We start from the raw sequence: 21,580 nt of genomic DNA on the forward strand, positions 1-21,580 counted from the left end.
TAAGTCAACTTTTTATAGTGCTTCAATCTGAGACAAATTAACACATACGGAGACATCTTTCAATTCTGTTATTATTGCTGTCTTATATTTGAGTTGTAGAGTAAATAAGATGAAATAGTGTCACATCGCACTCTCAGGACAGAAGGGGGGTAAGTGACTTCAGATTCGTAAATCCCCAACTGCTGCGGACTAAGGTGAGATAAGTCTCAAGGTGCATATACAAACATTTATTAGTTTCCCAAAATAATCAGTATAGGTCTTAACAAGTCTGTGATAATTGGTTAGGCATATAACAAATTATGGCAAGCAGTACTTAAGGTCATTACTTAACAACTCCAACCATTACTTAACAACTTAAGAGAAAAGAGAAACCGATGGATAGAGAAAGGAAAAGATAGAGAAAAAGACAGAGATAAAGAGATCGCCAGTCCTGGTTCCAGCGTCTTTTTCATGGAATCTTCCCAGGCACGGTCTTCTTTCTTGGGAAAAATCTTCCTAGGTGCAATCTCCTTTCTTGGGAAGAATCTTCCCAGGTATGATCTTCTTCTTTGTTCTCTCTGTAGGGGCACTTATTTTCCCCTTTTATGCTTGCTGAATTAGCACAGTCCAACGCCATGCCGAGGAGAGGCTCGTATCGGGTTTCTCCCTTCTCTCAGGTGACACGTAGCATGATTTGGGTGGAGAGACAAGTGCCATAGCCATATGGCATCGTGTTTAGCATGATCTCTGTAATCTTCATTAGAATATCCAGGGGCATGTGCTTTCATGTGCGATTCATAGAGTCATAGAATGGTTTGCGTTGGAAGGGACCAGATTTGGCATAAGTTGTAGATAAAGCCGTATGGTATGGATGGGGGCAAGGTGCAAAGAAGATGGAGAGAGCACATGTGTGAAAGAAGAAGAAGGAAAATCTCTTTAATTAGTTGCCTAGCTTTGACGCTCATGGCTCTTCTGGTACAGTTGCATTTCCTGTGTACTTTATTGATATTTCCTTGTACGGAGATGTCAAAAGTGAAAATGAAGACCCAGTTACCCTGTAGGAACTGGGAAGATCTAACAGCTTGCTGGTGCCAAAAAAGGAGAGCTGCAGTTTAACTGAACAGAAGACTTACCTGGCACAAAGTGAACGGGTCTGGCTGTTTGTTAACTGGCCAGGTTACTGATTTGATTGATCACACCTTGTGATCACATGAGCTGTACGGCTGGTGTATGGGGGAGTGCAGTGGTTGGGAATTACAAGCAGCAGCAGTAACCTGTTAAATTAGCCTGGGTGTGTTTTGTGACCAGACTTGGAGAAATGAATCTGTTTTCTTTAATGCTATTTTTAATTGGATTTCCCTTAATATCTTTTGGCCTTGGCTTGGTGTCCTGGTTTGAGCAACACAGGAATAATTTATCTTTTAGTAATTCTATTTTTCAGTAAAGTCTGTTCTAATGCTTGGGAAAGCTGTGCTTTTGGAAGACTCTAGTGTCTGAATTTGTAAAAATATTTACTTCATAGCCAGCTATGGTATGTGGGTTTCAAGGTCTCAGGGCATTCGAGTTAGCCAGGTGCGGGGATGTGGAGGAGCAAGACCCAGCCACTTGACCCGAGCTGGCCAACAGGATTGTTTCATACTGTGAACATCACCTTCAATATAAATTAGAAAGTTTGCTGAGAAGTTCTCTCTCTCCTATTGATGGCTGCGATCCTGAGAAGTTCTCACCCTGGTGCTGGAGCCCTGAGCCCTTCCCTTCCTCCCAAAGCCGCAGCGCTCACAGTGTCCCACGTTTGTTGTCCACTGCTGGGAGTGCATGACTTCCTACTGATACGATTGCCGAGTACAATCCTTGTATGTTTTATATTGGTATTGGGATCAATATTGGTTCTTTAGTGTTATTAATGTTAATTATTTAGTCTTACTCTGTTAACTCTGTTTATATTTCAACCCTTGGGTGTCCTTCCTTTTGGCTGGTTCCCCTTCCCGGGTGTGGAGGGGTCATCGGGTGAACGAGTAATTGTCTGAACGACAATAAATTGTGGTGGGTTCCTCAAACCGTAACACATGGTTATCCTTTCTTACTGATTATAATCTACTTATGCCCATGTAACAGTTTCTTCTTTCCTTTCTTTGTTCCTCTCACACTCCAGTAAAACCACGACATAAGTGACTGTCATCAAGAACTGCTCTCAACCCATTCTCCGCCCAACCTGTATTTGTGCCTGGGATTACCCTGACCCAGGTGCAGGACCTTGCACTTGGCCTGGTTGAACTTCATGAGGTTCGCATGGGCCCACCTCTCGAGCCTGTCCAAGTCCCTCAGGGCAGCATCCCTTCCCTCCAGAGCGTCCACCGCGCCACACAGCTCGGTGTCATCGGCAGACTTGCTGCGGGTGCACTCTATCCCACTGTCTATGTCTCCGACAGAGATGTTAAACAGCACTGTCCCAGTACTGACCCCTGAGGAACAGCAGTCGTCACTGGTCTCCACTTTGACATTGGGCTGTTGCCCGCAACCCTTTGAGTGCGGCCGTCTAGCCAGTTCCTCATGCACCGAGTGGCCCGCCCGTCAAATCCATGTCTCTCCAATTTAAAGACCACTATGTCGTGTGGGACAGTGTCAAACGCTTTGCTTAAGTCCAGGTAGATGATGTCTGTTGCTCTCCCCTTATTTACCAACACCGTGGCACCATTGTAGAAGGCGACCAGATTTTTCAGGCGTGACTTGCCCTTTGTGAAGCCATGTTGGCTGTCACCAGTCACGTCCTTGTTTTCCATGTGCCTTAGCAGAGATTCCAGGAGGATCTCCTCCATGATCTTGGCGGACACAGAGGTGAGACCGATCGGCCTGCAGTTTCCCAGGTCTTCCTCTTCTTCCTTTTTGAAAGTGGGGGTTACGTTTCCCCTTCTCCAGTCAGCGGGAACTTCATCGGACTGCCATGACTTTTCAAATGTAACGGAAAGCGGCTTGGCAACTTCATCCGCCAGCTCCCTCAGGACCCGAGGATGGATTTCATCAGGTCCCGCGGCTTTACGTACCCTCACGTTCCTTAGATGTTCCCAGAGCTGGTCGTCTTATACAGTGGGCAGTTCTTCATCCTCATAGCCTCTGTTTTTGCCTTCTGCGACTTGGGCGGTGTGGTTCGAGCCCTTGCCGGTGAAAACCGAGACAAAAAAGTCATTCTGTACCTCAGCCTTCTCCACATCCTGGGTGACCAGGTCTCCTGTTTCCTTCTGGAGAGGGCCCGCATCTTCCCTAGTCTTGCCTTTATCCCTGACATACTTCTAGAAGTTTTTCTTGTTGTCCTTGATGTCCCTGGCCAGATTTAATTCTGTCTGGGCTTTAGCTTGCCTGATCTGGTTCCTGGCTACTCGGACAGTTTCTCTGTATTCCTCCCAGTCTACGCGTCCTTGCTTCCACCCTCTGTAGGCCTCCTTTTTGCTTTTGAGCTTGTCCAGGAGCTCCTTGTTCATCCGTGCAGTCCTCCTGGCTTTTTTGCCTGACTACTACTTTCTTGGGATGCACCACTCCTGAGCTTGGAGGAGGTGGTCCGTGAATAGTAACCAGCTTTCTCGGGCCCCTCTCCCCTCCAGTACTTTTTCCCACGTTACCCTGCCAGTGAGGTCCCTCAAGAGGCCAAAGTCTGCTCTCCTGAAGTCCAGGGCAGTGAGCTTGTTCTGTAGCCTCCTCGCTGCCCCAAGGATCTTGAATTCTACCATCTCATGATCACTGCAGCCAAGGGTACCCTCGAGCTTGACATTCCCCACCAGCCCCTCCTTGTTGGTAAGAACAAGGTCCAGCATGGCTCTGCTTCTCGTTGGCTCCTCTACCATTTGAAGAAGGAAGTTGTCATTGACACATTCCAAGAACTTCCTGGATTTCTTGTGCCTCGTTGTGTTGTCCTTCCAACAGATATTGTGTGGTTGAAGTCACCCGTGAGGACCAGGGTCTGTGAACGTCATGCTTCCCCTATCTGTCTATTCATAGATTCATAGGTTGGTCCAGGCTGGAAGGGACCTCCAAAGGCCATCTAGTCAGATCTCCCCGCAGTCAGCAGGGACACCCCCAACTAGACCAGGTTGCCCAGGGCCTCGTCGAGCTTCACCTTGAATATCTCAAGGGAAGGGGCCTTAACCACCTCCCTGGGCAACCTGTTCCAGTGTTCCACCACCCTCATGGTAAAGAACTTTTTCCTAATATCCAATTTAAATCTCCCCTTCTCCAACTTAAAACCTTTGCTCCTCGTCCTGTCGCTGCAGGCCTTTGTAAACAGACCCTCCCCAGCCTTCCTGTAGGCCCCCCTCAGGTACTGGAAGGCCGCTATGAGGTCTCCCCGGAGCCTCCTCTTCTCTAGGCTGAACAACCCCAGCTCCCTCAGTCTGTCCTCATAGCAGAGGTGCTCCAACCCCCTGATCATTTTGGTGGCCCTCCTCTGGACCCGCTCCATCAGGTCCATGTCCTTTCCATATTGAGGGCTCCAGACCTGCACACAGTACTCCAGGTGAGGTCTCACCAGAGCAGAGTAAAGTGGCAGAATCACCTCTCTGGATCTGCTGGCAACGCTTCTTTTGATGCAGCCCAGGATGTGATTGGCCTTCTGGGCTGCGAGAGCACATTGCCTGCTCATGTCCAGCTTCTCGTCCATCAGCACCCCCAAGTCCCTTTCCTCAGGGCTGCTTTCTAATACCTCATCCCCCAGTCTGTATTTATACTGAGGATTGTTTCGGCCCAGGTGCAGAACCCCGCACTTGCTTTTGTTGAACCTCATGAGGTTCATCTGGGCCCATCTCTCCAGCCTGTCCAGGTCAATGCCCTATAGAGGGCCTCATCTGTTCTGTCATCCTGGTCAGGTGGCCTGTAGCAGACCCCTACTGTAACGTCACCTGCCGCTGTGTTCCCTTTAATCTTGACCCATAAGCTCTCCATTGGGTGTTCATCCATCCGCAGGTGGAGCGCCATGCACTCCAGGTGGTCATTGACATAGAGGACAACACCCCCTCCTCGTCTCCCCAGACTGTTCTTCCTGAAGTCTGTCCCCCTCCGTTCCAGCACTCTAGTCATAGGAGCCATCCCACCACTTCTCTGTAAGAGATAGTAAGATCGCCCTGGAGGTGTGCGCACATCTCTGACTCCTCTTGCTTGTTTCCTATGCTACGTGCATTTGCGTAAAGGCACTTCAGCTGGGCACCCGATGAACTGACTTACTGGCTAGATGCTTCTGTGAATAACTCCGTGGGTTTTTTTCAGTTTTTCAATGTAGTTTTATCGTTTTATAGTTCAGCCAGGAACTCTGAATCACTTAATCTGTTTCTTCATGTTCACATCATATGATTTATGGGGATCCAGTGTAAAGTCTTTCAGTGAGGTCTGATTTCCTAGTAAACTTGTATCATATTATGTTATTTTGTTGCTTTGCCATGGATACTGATGAAGTTTTTTAAAAAATGCATACTAACTTTCTATTTTAAAAAGTCAAAGTGTATGCATTCATAGTAAAACTTGGCCCAGTAGCCACTCCCAGTTATTTCAAGATCAACTTTAAATCTCTTTTGTCCTTTGCTTTAAAAGCATGGTTTGACAATGCATTTGAGGGTGTGGTAATAATGTGTCAGGAAACTAATCAAACCTGAAATGGAGACCTAGAAATCCATTGAAAAAGTTTTGTAGTTCACAAATTGAAGTAACTTGAGTTTGTATGGTCTAGGTATTGCAGGTTATGCGACTTCTCTTTGTATATTCTGAATGTACTCTGTGAATTCTGAGTATTGTACTGTCGTTTGTGTGTTTGGGGTTTTTCATGGTCTAATTAATGAGTTGGATCTTCCCATATTCATGGATTTATGAGTAGGACTGCTTCCATCTTTATTATTGTGCATCTTTGCTGTGGTCTGTTGGACCTTGTGGTTGCTAAAGTATGAATATTAGCCTTTTTCAACTGGTAAATACAAAATGCTCAGTTGCTTGTAAAATGTCTGTAGCAGATGGGGTAACTTCTTGGGTCTTCGTGGAGAGAACAAAAAAAATCAATGTCAATGACATCCAAAAAGCACACAGTAAAAATGCAGCTTCATACAAGATGTAGAAGTTTAATAGTCTGAAATATCTTCATCTTGCTCATTAATCACTGTGTCTTACATAATGAGTGTGTGGAGGTTGTGAAAGGGAGATGAAAAGGCTCCTCGGATCAGAAAGGGAGTTAAGGGAGTTAAATCAACGTAACGGCTTCAAAGAGCATTAAATGGTGCATATATCCTCTTCTATTTTTACACACACATTCCTCAAGGCAAGGGATGACTTAATGGTATAAGGCATTTATTACCAAGTTAAATATGAATTTTGTTTGTGATTGATTGTCTTAACAGAATTATACAGAGAAAATTCTATCTAGCCAATAATTTACTTCTCTTTGTAGCATTATTGGAAAGGAATGTGTATTAAAGTTGTTGCATATAGCACTATTGAAGTTGGTTTTGGTTTGGTTTTTTTTTTTTTTCTTTATGGTCCCGCATTTCTATATCTGGTTGTTTGTAGATTTGCATCTTTGGGGGCAGTTTTCAGGGAGTCTTTTGTGGTAACCATGGAATAGAGTTTGGTCTGAGACTTCTCCTGGACCTTACGGCAGTAGAAATTGTCAGTGTAATTGAGTGAAGGAAAGAGAAATGTCTTTGTACCTAGCAACTAAACATCTTCCTCCTCCCTCCCCAGTGCATGCTTTAGGTTGAAATGACTTGGTTCAGACAATTACTTCTGGCCTAATTCATTATAATGGTTGATTACTACATGCCAGGCATAATTATTCTACTTTCATATTGTACCCCTGATCTATCTAGGAAGTAACAAGCAAAAAGTCTGAATGTATTCATCTCTGCAGTACACTGAAAATTTGGTTATTTTGAAATACCATTTTCTTAATAGCGTTTACAAGAGGGACACGTTGCATGCATACAACGTCCTTTCAAAAGTTTTTCATTTCTGCATTTTACCAAAATAATTTTCAACTGTGTCAGAAAATATTTTTAGCTCAAATTTTAAAAGATACTGTTTGTTGATCTGCCTGACCACTTCTAGTCTGGTATTTTTCAACTTCTTTTGTTGGCTTTTGTGGGAAGCAGACAGTACATTCCCTGTGTAATGTGATTTCCACCACTCCTCGTCCCTCTTCCCCATGCACATGGCTTTCCTCAGCTTGTTGAAGGGGATGGCAACATTAATGATTTACATAATAATGATATATGAAAGTTGTATCTGGTTTGATAAATTTTGTTCATGACCTCTGGGTGAAGATTCTAATCAACTTTACAAACGTGTCAATTGAGTGTTTCAAAACCAGTTTCCATAACTAAAAATGCCTGACATTTTGAAGCAGGGGTACTGTATTTTGAAGGTTGTATCTGCTGTGGAAATACAAACCATAATTTGTATGGTTGAATGAAGATGGTTCTTCATTTGTCCTTCTGGTGCAATAGTAGACAAGAGTATGTTTCATTGAAAGGAAACATCCCACCTTATATAAAACAGGATTAGTTTTTAAATAATTATAAGAGCAGGAGCCAGGGTCAGACTGGTCCACCTACAGATATATGTATAGCTGGCATCTGCCAATCTGTTTCTGTATTCTATGGAGACCCCTAATGGGATAGAAGTGGCAGGGTTTGAGCTGTTCCTGTCTCCCTGTGGAGAAAGCTTAAGGATTTACTGAAGCAGTATAAGAACAATACATTAATTGGGCTAACTGAGCCTGGAAACTGGTCAGGTTGCTTTTGTGATCCAGTTATTTAAGCTTGTTTTACCTGTCAAATGCTGACTCCTGGCGGATGAAGCAAATAACGGCATAAAGTCAGGCAGATCAGTATTTAAAAAAGAGCAGCTCTCTCATTTGTCAACTTATGTGCATGTTTACAAGTGTGGATTTGTGCAGAACAGAATAACCTGGAATGCATCGACTTTTCTCATCCTCGCTGTACTGCATACTTCATTCACCTTGGCTTTTTTTTTAGTTTGTAAAATGTAAATGGTGGCTTTGTCTAGAAACTGCTTTGAAACTTTGAGGTGAGAAGGTGGTATATAAATGTGTCAGAATATAATTTTCTAATTCTAACACTTAGCATTGCTTTTCCAGTAGCAAAACTCCTAATGGCTTGATCAGACTAAATTCAGGCCAAGATAAAGCACACTAAGCAATTAATGGTATTGTAAAATAGGTAGTCCCATTGTGTAATTGTGCACAAAGTGGAAAACAGTCTTCTGCTACTAACATATAGGAAAAATTCCCTTTCAGGCATTAGGACACATGCAATTAGCTAGTCAGTATTTGTCTAGTTTCTAGAACTTGATGTTTCAGTGACTTCATTGTTTATGGAAGCTGTGTACATTTGAGTAGTTGTGTATCTCCTCCAGGTTACTACTTTTACATGCAGACAAATTTTGTATTTTGATAACTTAATTTCTGTCAAAGGGATGAAAGTTCTGCTGCAAATTAGGAATTACGAATAACATACATTTTCGGTGAAGTTTTGCTAAACTTCTAATACTGCTTACAAGGCATCTTGATGCTCTCAGGATGCTTAAAATAGGATCTTTGAAATAGAATTTCTTAGAGATCAGTCAAAGGCATCACCATGTGAATGATCAGATGTCACTTATTTCCATTTTAAACAGATTCATATAATACGTAAGATTCATAATCAAGATACTTTCATGCTTCACTTAGTTCTTTGAATGCACACTAAATTAAGGTATCATTTGATAGCCCTTACTTCGGAAACCAGCAATGATTCAGGATAAAGTACTGCTGTTTGTATACTTTGCAAACTTACAGATGTACGGAAGTGTTGTTTTCTGGTTATTAATTGTAAAGCTTCAACCGCTTCTCATGTGGCTACAGTTTTATGCTTTTCAAAGACAACGTGAACATAAGCTTAGCTGTGGCTGAAATACTGTGCTATAGAATGAGTCTTGGAATGAAGGTATGTTGTATAGAGGAGAAAAATAATGGGACTTTTCACTAGAAATTTCATGCCAGAATGGACTTAAGGTTATATGACAAGTTAAAAGTGCTTATTTTAGCCCTGATTGCAGAGCATGAGTTTTATAGAAGAGCAAACAATTAGAAACAGATGTACTTACCACTCTTAACCAAAAAAAAACCCCAAAGCACCGAGTTTAGCAGTATAACCAATCTATATACGGTCACTTATTTCACATATATATATATATATGTAGAACCAAGACTACTTAGAATCATAGAATCATCCAGGTTGGAAGAGGCCCTTGGGATCATCGAGTCCAACCATCTACCCTACACTACAAAGTTCTCCCCTATATCATATCCCCCAACACCACATCTAAACGTCTCTTAAACACATCCAGGGATGGTGACTCAACCCCCTCCCTGGGCAGCCTGTTCCAATGCCCGACCACTCTTTCTGTGAAAAATTCTTTCCTAATGTTCAGTCTAAACCTACCCTGTTGGAGCTTGAAGCCATTCCCTCTCGTTCTGTCATTAGTTACCTGTGAGAAGAGACCAGCACCAACCTCTCTACAATGTCCTTTCAAGTAGTTGTAGAGAGTGATGAGGTCTCCCCTCAGCCTCCTCTTCCTCATACTAAACAGTCCCAGCTCCTTCAACCGCTCTTCATATGATTTCTTCTTCAGGCCTTTCACCAGCTTCGTTGCCCTCCTCTGCACCCGCTCCAGCACCTTGATATCTCTCTTGGATTGAGGTGCCCAAAACTGGACACAATACTCCAGGTGTGGCCTCACCAGTGCCGAGTACAGGGGCACAATCACCTCCCTACTTCTGCTGGTCACGCTATTTCTAATACAAGCCAGGATGCCGTTGGCTTTCTTGTCCACCTGGGCACACTGCTGGCTCATATTCAGCGGCTTGTCAGTTAGAACCCCCAGGTCTCTTTCTTCCAGGCAGCTTTCCAGCCACACTTCCCCAAGCCTGTAGCAATGCACGGGGTTGTTGTGGCCCAAGTGCAGAACCTGACACTTACCCTTGTTGAAACTCATACCATTGATTTTGGCCCAATGCTCCAATCTATCTAGGTCTCTCTGTAGAGCTTCCCTATCCTCCTGGGAATCAACACTCCTGCTTAGCTTGGTGTCATCTGCGAACTTGCTGATGATACACCCTATGTCCTTGTCGAGATCATCAATAAAGACATTAAACAGAAATGGTCCTAACACTGAGCCCTGAGGTACACCACTTGTGACCGGCCGCCAGCTGGATTTAAATCCATTGAGCACCACTCTTTGGGACCTTCCAGTCAGCCATTGCTTGACCCAGCGGATCGTATGCTCATCCAGGCCATGTGAAGCCAGTTTTTCCACAAGAATTGTATGGGGGACAGTATCGAATGCCTTTCGAAAGTCCAGGTATACAATATCAACAGCCTTTCCCTTGTCCAATAATCTGGTTATCTTGTCATAGAAGGAGATCAGGTTCGTCTGGCAGGACCTGCCTTCTATAAACCCATGCTGACTAGGCCTGATCCCCTGGTTGCCCATTATGTGGGTTTTGATGGCACTCAAGATGACCTGCTCCATGACCTTCCCTGGTATCGAGGTTAGACTGACAGGTCTATAGTTTCCTGGATCCTCCTTTTTGCCTTTCTTGTAGATGGGTGTTACATTTGCCACCCTCCAGTCCATTGGGACCTCCCCAGTTAGCCATGACTTCCTGTAAATGATGGAAAGCGGTTTGGCGAGCACGTCTGCCAACTCTTTCATCACTCTTGGGTGTAACCCATCCGGTCCCATAGACTTGTGTGCATCCAAACGGCATAGCAGGTCACTGATCTCTTCCTCTTTAATCGTGATGCCCTCATTCTGCTTCCCGTCCCTGTCTCCTAGCTCATGAGGCTGGGTGTCCAGGGAACAGCTAGTTCCACTGCTAAAGACTGACGCGAAGTAGGCGTTGAGCACCTCAGCCTTTTCCTCGTCCTTGGTGACTATGTTTCCCTCTGCATCCAATAAAGGAGGGAGATTTTCCCTAATCCTCCTTTTGTTGTTAATGAATTTATAGAAACATTTTTTATTATCCTTAACAGCTGTAGCTAGGTTGAGCTCTAGCTGTGCTTTGGCTCTCCTAATTTTCTCCCTGCACAGCTTCACTACCTCTTTATAGTTTTCGTGAGAGGCCTGCCCCCTCTTCCAAAGGTTGTAGACTCTCCTTTTGTTTTTGAGATCCAGCAAGAGATCCCTATTTAGCCAGGCTGGCCTCCTACCCCGCCTACTTGTTTTTTGACACACGGGGACAGCCTGATCCTGTGCTTTTAAGACTTCTTTCTTGAAGTATGTCCATCCTTCCTGCACTCCCATATCCTTAAGGGCATCCTCCCAAGGGATTTTGTCTACCAGTCTTCTGAACAGGTCAAAGTTTGCCCTCCGGAAGTCTAAGGTGGCAGTTTTGGTAACCCTTCTCCTTGTTTCTCCAAGGATAGAGAACTCAATCATCTCACGATCACTGTGCCCTAGACGGCCTCCAACCTTTACTTCCCCCACAAGTTCTTCCCTGTTCACAAGGAGCAGGTCTAGGAGGGCACTTTCCCTGGTCGGCTCACTTACCAGCTGCATGAGGAAGTTATCCTCCACACATTCCAGGAACCTCCTGGATTGTTCCCTGTCTGCCGTGTTGTATTCCCAGCAGATATTGGGGAGGTTAAAGTCCCCCACAAGAACAATGGCAAACGACTGTGATATTTCTCCCAGTTGCTTATAGAAGGCTTCATCCACCTCACTGCTTTGGTTGGGAGGTCTATAGCAGACTCCCACAGCGATATCACCTTTATTTGCCCTTATCCTAATCCAAACACTCTTGACCCTGTTATCACTATACTTAATTTCTGAGCTCTCATAGCATTCACTAACATACACAGCCACTCCGCCACCTCTCCTTTCCTGTCTATCCCTCCTGAAGAGCTTGTAGCCTTCGATTGTGGCACTCTAGTCATGTGAGGCATCCCACCACGTTTCTGTGATAGCCACTATGTCATAGTTTTCCTGGTGCATCATGGCTTCAAGCTCCCCCTGTTTGTTGTTCATACTGCGTGCATTGGTATAGATGCACTTCAGACGATCTAATGGTTTCAACATCTTTTTGTGAGTGTGGGCCCCATTTCCTACCAGGCCCCTCTCAGGTGTTTCCATAATTTCTAGGTGTCTATCACTTCTCTGAAATGAATTGGTAGAGTAAGAGTCCTAGCTAGTCCACCATCCCTCAAGCCCTGGCGTGTTTCCCTTGAGTTTAGTCCTAACAGGCCCAGTTATCCCCCCCTCCCCCCTCATATCTAGTTTAAAGCCCTGTTAACGAGTCCTGCTAATTCCTGTCCCAGAATTCTTTTCCCCCTCTGGGACAGGCACATCCCACCTGCCACCAGCATGCCAGGTGTCTCATATGGCAACCTATGATTAAAAAACCCAAAACCCTGTCGATAACACCAGTCCCGAAGCCACGAATTGACCTGCTGTCTCTTCCTATTAATTTCCTCACTCATGATAGCCACTGATGGGATAGAGGAGAACACAGCTTGTGTTCCCGATCCCTTAAGCACCCTTCCCAAGGCTTTAAAATCTCTTTTAATTGATTTTGGGCTCCTTCTTCCCACATCATCACTGCCCACCTGAAATACTAACAGGGGGTAATAATCAGAAGGGTTGACTAGAGTAGGAACTTTGTCCAACACATCCCTGACCCGTGCCCCAGGGAGGCAGCAGACTTCCCTGTGAAGCGGGTCAGGACGGCATATTGGTCCCTCTGCCCCCTTCAATAGAGAGTCACCCACAACGATGACCCTTCTGCTTTTCCTTTTGGAACTAGTTGTGATGCCAGGTCTACGGTGACTTGGTCTTTCTGGCACTTCCTGACTAAATCACAGAATCACAGAATCACAGAATCACAGAGGTTGGAAGGGACCTTTTAAGATCATCTAGTCCAACCAATGAAAAAAAAAAAAAAAAAAAAAAAAACCAAACAAAAACAAAACAAAACCACCACACATGCAACCCACACACACACCACCACACCACCCAACACTAATCCATATTCCCAAGCACTATGTCAACTCCTCTCTTGAATACCTCCAGGGATGGTGCCTCAACCACCTCCCTGGGCAGCCCATTCCAATGCCTGACAACCCTTTCAGTAAAGAAATATTTCCTAATATCTAACCTGAACTTCCCCTGGCGCAACTTGAGGCCATTGCCTCTTGTCCTATCATCTGTAACTTGGAATGTTACACCCTCCTCTCCATCCTCTCCAAATGTACCACCCTCCTCTCCAACAGCCAGTTCCTCCTGCAAGATTCCGTACCGGTTCTGCATGGGTAACTGGGGAGGGGGATGGAGGGGATTTGCCTGCTTCGCCTAGCAGGGACCTGTTTCCATTCCCCCTCTTCTCTGAGATCCCCTTCTACTTAATAGATTACTTATTTACAGATAAGTGTGAGATGTCCTGCTGGTTTATCAACGTGATGTTGATTAATAATTCAGCTACTAGGGAAAGAATCCAGTGGTAAACTTCTGTTTTGTCCAGGAAAAAATGGTAGTTCCTCAGCTGGCAGAAAAAGGAGAAAAAACCCCGCCATGGTTTATAGAAGAGCTGTGTTGATGTGGATCCAGTTTGGAATCAGTTTGTTTAATAAGTGCACTAATTTCCAGACAGTGGTAAGTGACAGTTATGGAAGAATTTTATTTTTTTTTTTCCCCAAAACACTTTGATTATCGAATTCAAACAGCACAGACCTACCAGAGATCGTGTTTCAGGGATGGCAGCAAGTGTTGTCTTCTGCATAGTTTGGAGGTCCAAAACCCTTTCTTTTATTGCAAATAATGATTTTCATCTTCTAGTTCCTTTATCACCCGCTGATTAGTTTGACTTTTGCTTTATTTACACAAAAAGTGTGGTATCTGGGAGAAAAATGTGTAGCAGGTAACCAAAGCTTGTAATGGGCACTAGTGGTAGGTTTGGGAGAGTTATTCTGGTTTTTAGATTTATGCAGTGATTAAAACTTGACAGTTAGTAAGAATTATTGTGAACTGTCACTTGGTAGAATCTGCTGATGGCACGCCTTGTGGCCCAGCTTGAAGCTCATGGGTGTGTATATTGAGAAAATATGTTCCTAAACCACTTCCAGTTTTCTTAGGAGTATTTATTTCTTAACCTTCTGCCTTCCTTTCCAATACTGCTACAGTTTTTCTTTAAGGATTCATATTTTGATCTTTGGTTCATATTCTTCCTCAAGGTCATGTTTCTACCTAGAACTGCTTGCAGCTGTCAGATTCCATGTTCTTATGAGACATGTCTGCACCCTTTGAAGGGAACATGTCTTTCCAAATGTTTGATAGGTCATGCCTTTAAGCGTATTTAAACAGTGAGCGTAAGCTGTATGATGATCTTCTGGAAAAGTCTGCAAATCTTTATGTGGATAATAAAGTTTTGATGGTGGTTCCATTCATTCATCAGCCCCTTTATTAGGGATTGCAATTGTGCTGGTTTCACCTTCTTCAAAAGAAAATGCCAGGCTTTGGAAGCACCTTCATAATATTTGATTTTGAGACTTTAATTTCAATTAAGCAGCGACCTTGGTAGGTTTTTTCATGACTTGGTCTTTGTTGTGGTATCAGATGTTAACAGGAGAACAGCTGTTTGGTAAGGTACTGACCTTGCCTTTTCACCAGCTTTTGAATGCCTCAACACAAAGATGCTCTGTCCTGCCTGGCCCTGCCCGCTGAGGGAGTTCAGCCCCTGGGAGTTCTGCTCTTCCTCTTCCAGGCCCTGATTGTGACTACAAGTTTAAGCATAAATACAGCCATCCTGCTGTATTTCAGCACTGCACCCTATTCTTTCTCAGAATATCAGCAGCTGGTATTGGCTACCAGGGTGCTGTAATAAATGTCATACCTTGGAGTTTGAAAGCTGGGTAACGAGGGATGTGTGACTTTGCTTGAGACATATCATATGTGACTGAGAATAAAGGTCTTACCATCATGACTCAGTATGCATTTCAGGAATTACATGTTGCTACTGCTGTACATATCCCCCTTGATGAACAAACAGCTTTATCCTGCTGTCATGTTCTCTCAATTTTCAATCTCTGTGGCTTCATGCTCAAATAGCTGTAGTTTCAGAGCTTTGCCCTCTTAGCAACAGGAGATGAACCATCCATTGACGGTTCTGTTGTCATCAGCCTTTGTAGCGGTGAGGTCTCTTGTCTCTTCCTATGTGCTTCCATTATCAGCGATGTCCTCAGGACTGGTTGTCACATCGTTTACTCTGGAGGACAGATAGCATGAGAAACGGAGCCATTTCTTCTGCTGGCTGCATAGTTCAGTGTTCCTCAGCACCATCTTTCGATTCCTTAGCTGTTACACCAAATGTTACTGGCTTTCCTTATTGTTGACTCATCATAGTTCTTAGAAATGCCTTAATTATTTTTGCTTTTGCAGTGGACAGAAATCACAGATGTCAGAATAATTTTTTCTTTTGCAATTTTTTATTGTGTTTGACCTTGTTTCTGTGAGTCAAAATCATGTAGCAATGCAGTGTTCCTTTTATAATACTTTTAGGATGATGCAAAATAAAGCTTGGTGAGTTGTTTCACTGAAAAAAAATAAATTACCAAGTGTGTCTAAGAGGTAGAATTAGAAATTATGACTGCTGAATTGATTCTTCCAGCTCCATCAACTGTTCAAATACAGTGATAACCTATCCCCGGAACACACTGGAGATTTACTTTAAATTTTTGTATAGGTGACTTCTGAGTTATGTTTTGGCTGGCAACTTGCCTACCTTTTCACACCATCCAAGAATGATCTCTAAAGGCAGAAACCAGTATTCACACCCTTGACTTTCACTTTATACTGGAGGAACTGGCAGAAGTTTCTGCCATGATTTGGTAGTAGTTGATATATCTGAGATTGTGACTGTCTCTGTTCTTGACCTCTGCAAATTGGTGACCTGGAACTATTTCCTTATCTTTAGCAAACCCTAGGCTCTCACAGAGCCTACCTGCTGGTACACACAGTCATCTTGTGGAGAGTGTTTACACAACACCTATTGCCAACACGGTGTGGTGTGTGGTTTCTTACAGCTGCTCCCAGTGAGAATTTAAGTGTGTGCAAACTGCTGCTTAAGGACCGGAGAAGTCACTCGCTTCATAGCAAGCTGTTCAGTGTCTGTCTGCATCTTGCTCACCTTCCCTTCTCCATCAGAAGCCTTCAAGGACTCAGTGCAGAGATACGAAGCTACAAAGGAGCTGGACTGGCACTGCATGTGCTCTGCCCTGTATGTTCCTGCACTGAAGAGGAGAGGCTGCTGCAGTTGTGGGTGTCTGTTTCTGGTGGTGATCAAGGAAATAATGTTCTCTGTTAGACACACTGTGTTTATTTATGAACTACGTAGCTCACATATGTCCTATTCCGAGTTAAAAAACACACCCCTTTTTCTAAGCACTGTTCTCCATTGGGTAGAGCTACCATAAAATACTTGAGATTACAAAGTCAGGATTTTGCAGCATGAGGGTTTTGTGATGCGATGAGCCATGGCAGCGGTATCTAGGCAGTAAAGCGTGTGCTTGTTACCCGTTTGTGTGGTTTTGAAGAGCATCAAAATGCTTACTCAGTGTTCACCTACTTTTCAGAATTGCAAATAAGCTAGTTAACGCTTTTGAACCCAGTGGGTAGCCAATGAAAAATAATTCATGAAAACCCAATAAAATACAGGTAATATTTAGTTAGTTAATTTGGCATTAAGATTCTGTTAGCTGTAGTGCTACCATTGTGATATAAAAACATGCCTGGGTAGATTTGGGGTAACTGCATGACAGATTCTTTGTGCACTAATTAAGAAAATAATTTTTGTAGGTAATTTTAAGAAATGCCAATGCTTTCATATCTGTCTAGATTAACTCTCTTGAAGCCTCTGACGTATTTTATATGTCAGATATTCTGGGCAGAGAACTAGCAGCTCAACCCAGCGTCTAGCTTTGTCCAGCTTCCCAACTGGTTCGCTGAGACTGAGGAACCTCATATTGCTTTTGTGTAATCTAATAACTAGGGAGAAAGTGAGGCTAAATGACGGTAGCTGTGGCCCCGACATAACCAAATGTGGCTAAGTGGCTCTTTTTTTGAAGAGGTCACAAAGAACCCCAAATGATTGATTAATCCCACTGAGGCTCTCAGTGTGAGCGGGTGGGGAGTGTGAGTAGGTGGGGATCAGGAGGAATCCACCCCCAAGATTTTGAGTAAGGAACAAAGAAGTATGACTTGCCACTGGGGCTGCAAAAGTCAATAGAGATGCTTCCGACTTCGGTTTTTTTTTAACCCGATTCAAGGAAAATTCTTCAAGTCAGCATTCCAGCAAAATCAAAGAATTTCCAAATGCGATGAGATACCAAAGTTTGAGATATTCTGGTTTAAATGAGACTCTCTTTTCAACCCTGTCTACTGCTTCCATGGCATACCTTGTCAACTGGGTGATACCTGGCAAGATAGCTGGTCTGTGAAGAGATTTGATTTAAGGATTACTTGAATAATTTATGAAGCTGTGAAAATTACTGTCCTAGTAACATATAATCTTATAACTGTTACTAGTAACATGTAATCTTATATATCATTTTATATATATATATATAAAAAATGATATATAATTATATATAATTTTATAGCCTCCTGTCCAAAGGGAATGAATCCTATGTAAGTCATGCTCTGTCTTTCTCTGGATTGCCTTCATAACTCTTGATTTTGCTGGTTGTCTGCAGAAAACTTTGGTAAGGATAAAGACAAATACCCAGCAAAGTCCCAGGTCTGGGACATATTGTCAGCTCTTACTGAACAGCTGGCAACTGAGGTCAGAGAAGCTGTAAAGAGAACATGGCTTAGTATTCTCAGAGTCTGTCAAATGCAAGACCTAAATCCATTCAAGCAAGAAGCATGCTAAGACACACAGAATTTAAAAAAAATTTTTTTTTTTTTTTAACTCCTCTTATGGTTTCCAGACATTAAATTTTGATTCCTTGTGTGAATAGGATGAAGAAAAAGTTTCAGGTTTGGCAGAAAGCAAATGGCCAGAGGAAGGCTGTTTTACTTAATCCATATACATGTAGTATATTTATATATGTATATGCCTTTTTTTTTTTTTTTCCCCTTCTCCATAGTGTGCTTTGATATACTCTTTCACCAATATGTTGCTGGATGAACATGCTTGAAGCAAAGATCTAAATGTAAAATTTTGCTTTTGTGTCCTAACTAAAGTAAAGCTAATTGTCTGCCTACGTTTCTAAAATTCACCTTCTACTTAAGTATGTTTTCAAAAATACCGTTAGGTAATCCTGGTTATATTTCATGCTGATGTGAAGCATTTGCCAAGTATGGAGGGATAAAAGTCCTCTTGGTTAGTGGAACTGCATAGTGTCTCACCGTCTTTAAGCAAGTGTGAATTTTGGGAGATGGGAGTGGTTTTAAGTTATTTAAGATCACTGTTTTCGTCTCTGTGCTGAGATCTAGAAAATGGACAAAGCTTGTAAAATTCTGCTGGGATTTGGATTTTTTTTGATTTTTATACCAAGCTTACTGATGGTTTTGCATGAAACTACCTTGTTCTGTTGGTAGAATCACGGAAGTACATATTCTGAAATGTCTCAAAAACTTATTTTGGGTTTCTATAGAAGTTTTCCTTTTATTCTAATCTGTGTGAAAAGATGTCATATTTACCAGTAGAGTCTGCAATAAGCTTTAAAAGAGGATATTGGATGACAACTGTGAATAAAAACTAGTGCTAGAAAGAGATTATCACCTCCTAGAATTTGAAAGCAGAGACTGCTGTGCTGCACAGTGCAGAGTGGACAACATGTTCTGAGTTTGAAAGGGACTGCACAGGTGTGCTAGAGAATGTTCTCTCAAGCCTTGGTATATTGAGCATTTCTGATGCCCCAGAAGGGTGCAGAGCCAGGCTTGTCAGCTTCATTGGCTTCCATTACGCTGCAAATATTTTGTGCTGTGTTCTCCATTATGGTAAATATCTCTAGAACCATGTTCAACACAGATGCTGCAGACAAAACCGTTTTGTTGTGTTGTATAGCTCTGAGACGCTCGTTTTCACATGTGCACAGCTAGTGGTGCATGGTTAGTATGTTGTTTTCATTCATGCTGGTTTCATTCTTCAGTGCCCAATTTAAGGCATTTCAACAGACTCATACTTTCAAACAGGCCATTTCCTTCACCCCATCTCCCTCCACCCTGAATACTTTCAAAAATCAAGAAAGCAGGGTCTTTATGACTTCAATTGGCCATGAATTTCTCCAACATGCCCATGTCTTTGTTGCTAATGTGACTGATTCAAAGGTTAATCGTAGGTATCATGAAAATGAGGAAGCTTCTTTAAAAACTAGTCGAAATAGCATTAATTTGTTTCTTCATTCCTTTAGGAGACATCACTCAGAAAGGATATGAAAAGAAAAGAGCAAAGCTGTTAGCACGGTACCTACCACTCATTCAAGGTAAGAGACTGCATGTAAGTTACACCTTTTGTGCTACACTTTACATTAAATGTTAAATAGTAACATTTTTGTCAGTAAGCATTAGTTTAAGAACTGCATCCAAGACTTTACTCATTTTTAAAATTATCTTAAAGTTATTCCTGAAAGCAAGTTGGCCAGTTTCATTAAATGAAAACACTCACCAGTCATCACTTTCATTCTTTAGTGTGCTTTTTTGCATGTCCTCTGCCTCCTCATCCCCCCTCCCATCCCCAGTTTCTTCAAAATATTGTCTTTTTATTATAAACTATTACTTCTTAAGCTGGCTATTATCAGACTTTATCTTAAATGGCCAAAAGCTAAATGCCCAACTTATTTTATGTATTTTTACGCTAGGACACTTAAATCACTTGGGGTTAAAGCTGTTGTGTTGCCATTGAACTTTGGTCTTGTATAATAACCCTAGGCCAATTATTCCATAATTTAAGAGATTCTGGTTGAGATAAGGCAAAATGAGAAGACAACCGAGATGAGTGGAACTGGTAATGATAGATAGGTGAGATAGCTGTAGATAGATGAGAGAAAACAAATAACAGGTACTATTTTACAGTGTTAGTGTTCTGCTTTCAGATCAGAGAACAGAGGGAATAATGCTGTTGAGAACTTGATGCAGTGAAATCCCCTTGGCTCTTCATAGCAGGGTAGACAAATTTTATTCTCATGAGTTCTGCTGGCTGCTGAGCTCTGGTGTTTTAGAAAAGTTTTACAGTGTGTATTTGAGGTTGAACAGTTAGAACATGATCTGATGTTTTGTCATGGCGTTTCTTGGCGGAGGTTTGTTGTTGTGGTTTGGGGTTTTTTTGGGTGTTTTGTTGTTTTTTTTAAAAAACAGCTGTAGCTTTTCCCTTAGCAAATTTATAATACTTTGTAGACCACACAGGACCTAACTCATTTCTATAAAATGGCTCATTCCTTGAATAGAAGCAGTTTGGATGTTTTTGCTAAATATTGAGATCAGCAGCGAGCTCTGGCTTCACATGCCATACCTTCTCCTTCTTACACTATTTTTCTCTTAGGAACTTTCTCACTTTTCTGTTCAAAATACCCTGTCCTCCAACTCAGCTTAGTTAAAGATTTTGAGACCAGGCTAAGTACAGATTTTAGCTGAGGATTAACAGTTACGAGAAGTGTTCTGTCAATGAACTCTGTCTACTAGAATGTCATGCCCTTTGGATTTCTGTTTCTTGTTTTAATCTCTCATAACTGTTGATTTACTCGGCCTTCTTTCCTTTCTGTTGATAGTGACTTTTTTATTTTTTTCCCCCTCAACCCATAAATTGAAAGGCTCTTTACACAAATTATTCAAGTTCCGAGCTCTCAAGTGTCGCACTTTGTCTTCCATACTTTTTAAAGTAAGTTTTAAAGTTAGGATACGATGTAAAGCATGTTTGTTCCTCTTTTCTGTATGAATACTGCTGCCCCCTTGACATAGTCTAACTCTTGGGGTCTTAGAAGCAACACTGACTCCTGTGCAGGGTTGCCAGGGGTGTTGCGCTGATTCAATTCAGTTATCTACTCTAGAAGCCTGCCGTGATACCTGTATAATTTCCGAAGTTGTTTTGTAATAACCTATTTAGGTAACCTGCTCATTCAGGAACTCACTCAGCTGAAGTGATGTATGAAACTACAGAATCGACTTGTTACACAGCTTTGGAAGGAAAAAAAATTAGTAGGAAAAATATGTTAATGGCACTGTGTTAGAATTGTTTTCACTGAAGCTTCTCTTTCAAACTTGAGGTGTTCAGGAGTGTTTCCTTCAAGAGAAGTGACTTCATATAATCTAGGTTAACACCTTAACATCCTGGGCAAGGATAGCGTGTCCTAAGTAGATCCAAGTGCAGTTCAATAGTCTCCTAGTTTCTGTGATCTGATATTAGGCTCAACTAAGAATCCTGGGTCCCTTTAAATCTCCAGCTGCTTAAAAATTTCTCCTTGTTCAGCCAAGTTTTCCGTAATCATAATTTTTGACCACCAAGGAGTGGTGGAAAATTAGCTGATCCTACGGTTTGTCCTACTTGCTTGAATACCACATTTTCTAAGAAATACCGGATTACCCA

The 21,580-nt window shown here is 42.5% G+C and overlaps 1 protein-coding gene across 4 annotated transcripts in view; it reads left to right on the forward strand.

Annotated features, from left to right (window-relative positions):
- DIP2A (disco interacting protein 2 homolog A) overlaps positions 1-21,580 on the forward strand; it is a 150,781-nt gene that overhangs the window by 22,216 nt on the left and 106,985 nt on the right. For all 4 annotated transcript variants that reach the window (XM_074145922.1, XM_074145921.1, XM_074145924.1 and 1 more), the window contains exon 2: positions 19,413-19,484. In XM_074145922.1, coding sequence (XP_074002023.1) covers positions 19,413-19,484 — 72 coding nt within the window. The remainder of the gene's footprint in view (positions 1-19,412; positions 19,485-21,580) is intronic.

Source organism: Numenius arquata, chromosome 3, assembly GCF_964106895.1.
Source record: "Numenius arquata chromosome 3, bNumArq3.hap1.1, whole genome shotgun sequence".
Taxonomy (NCBI): Eukaryota; Metazoa; Chordata; class Aves; order Charadriiformes; family Scolopacidae; genus Numenius; species Numenius arquata.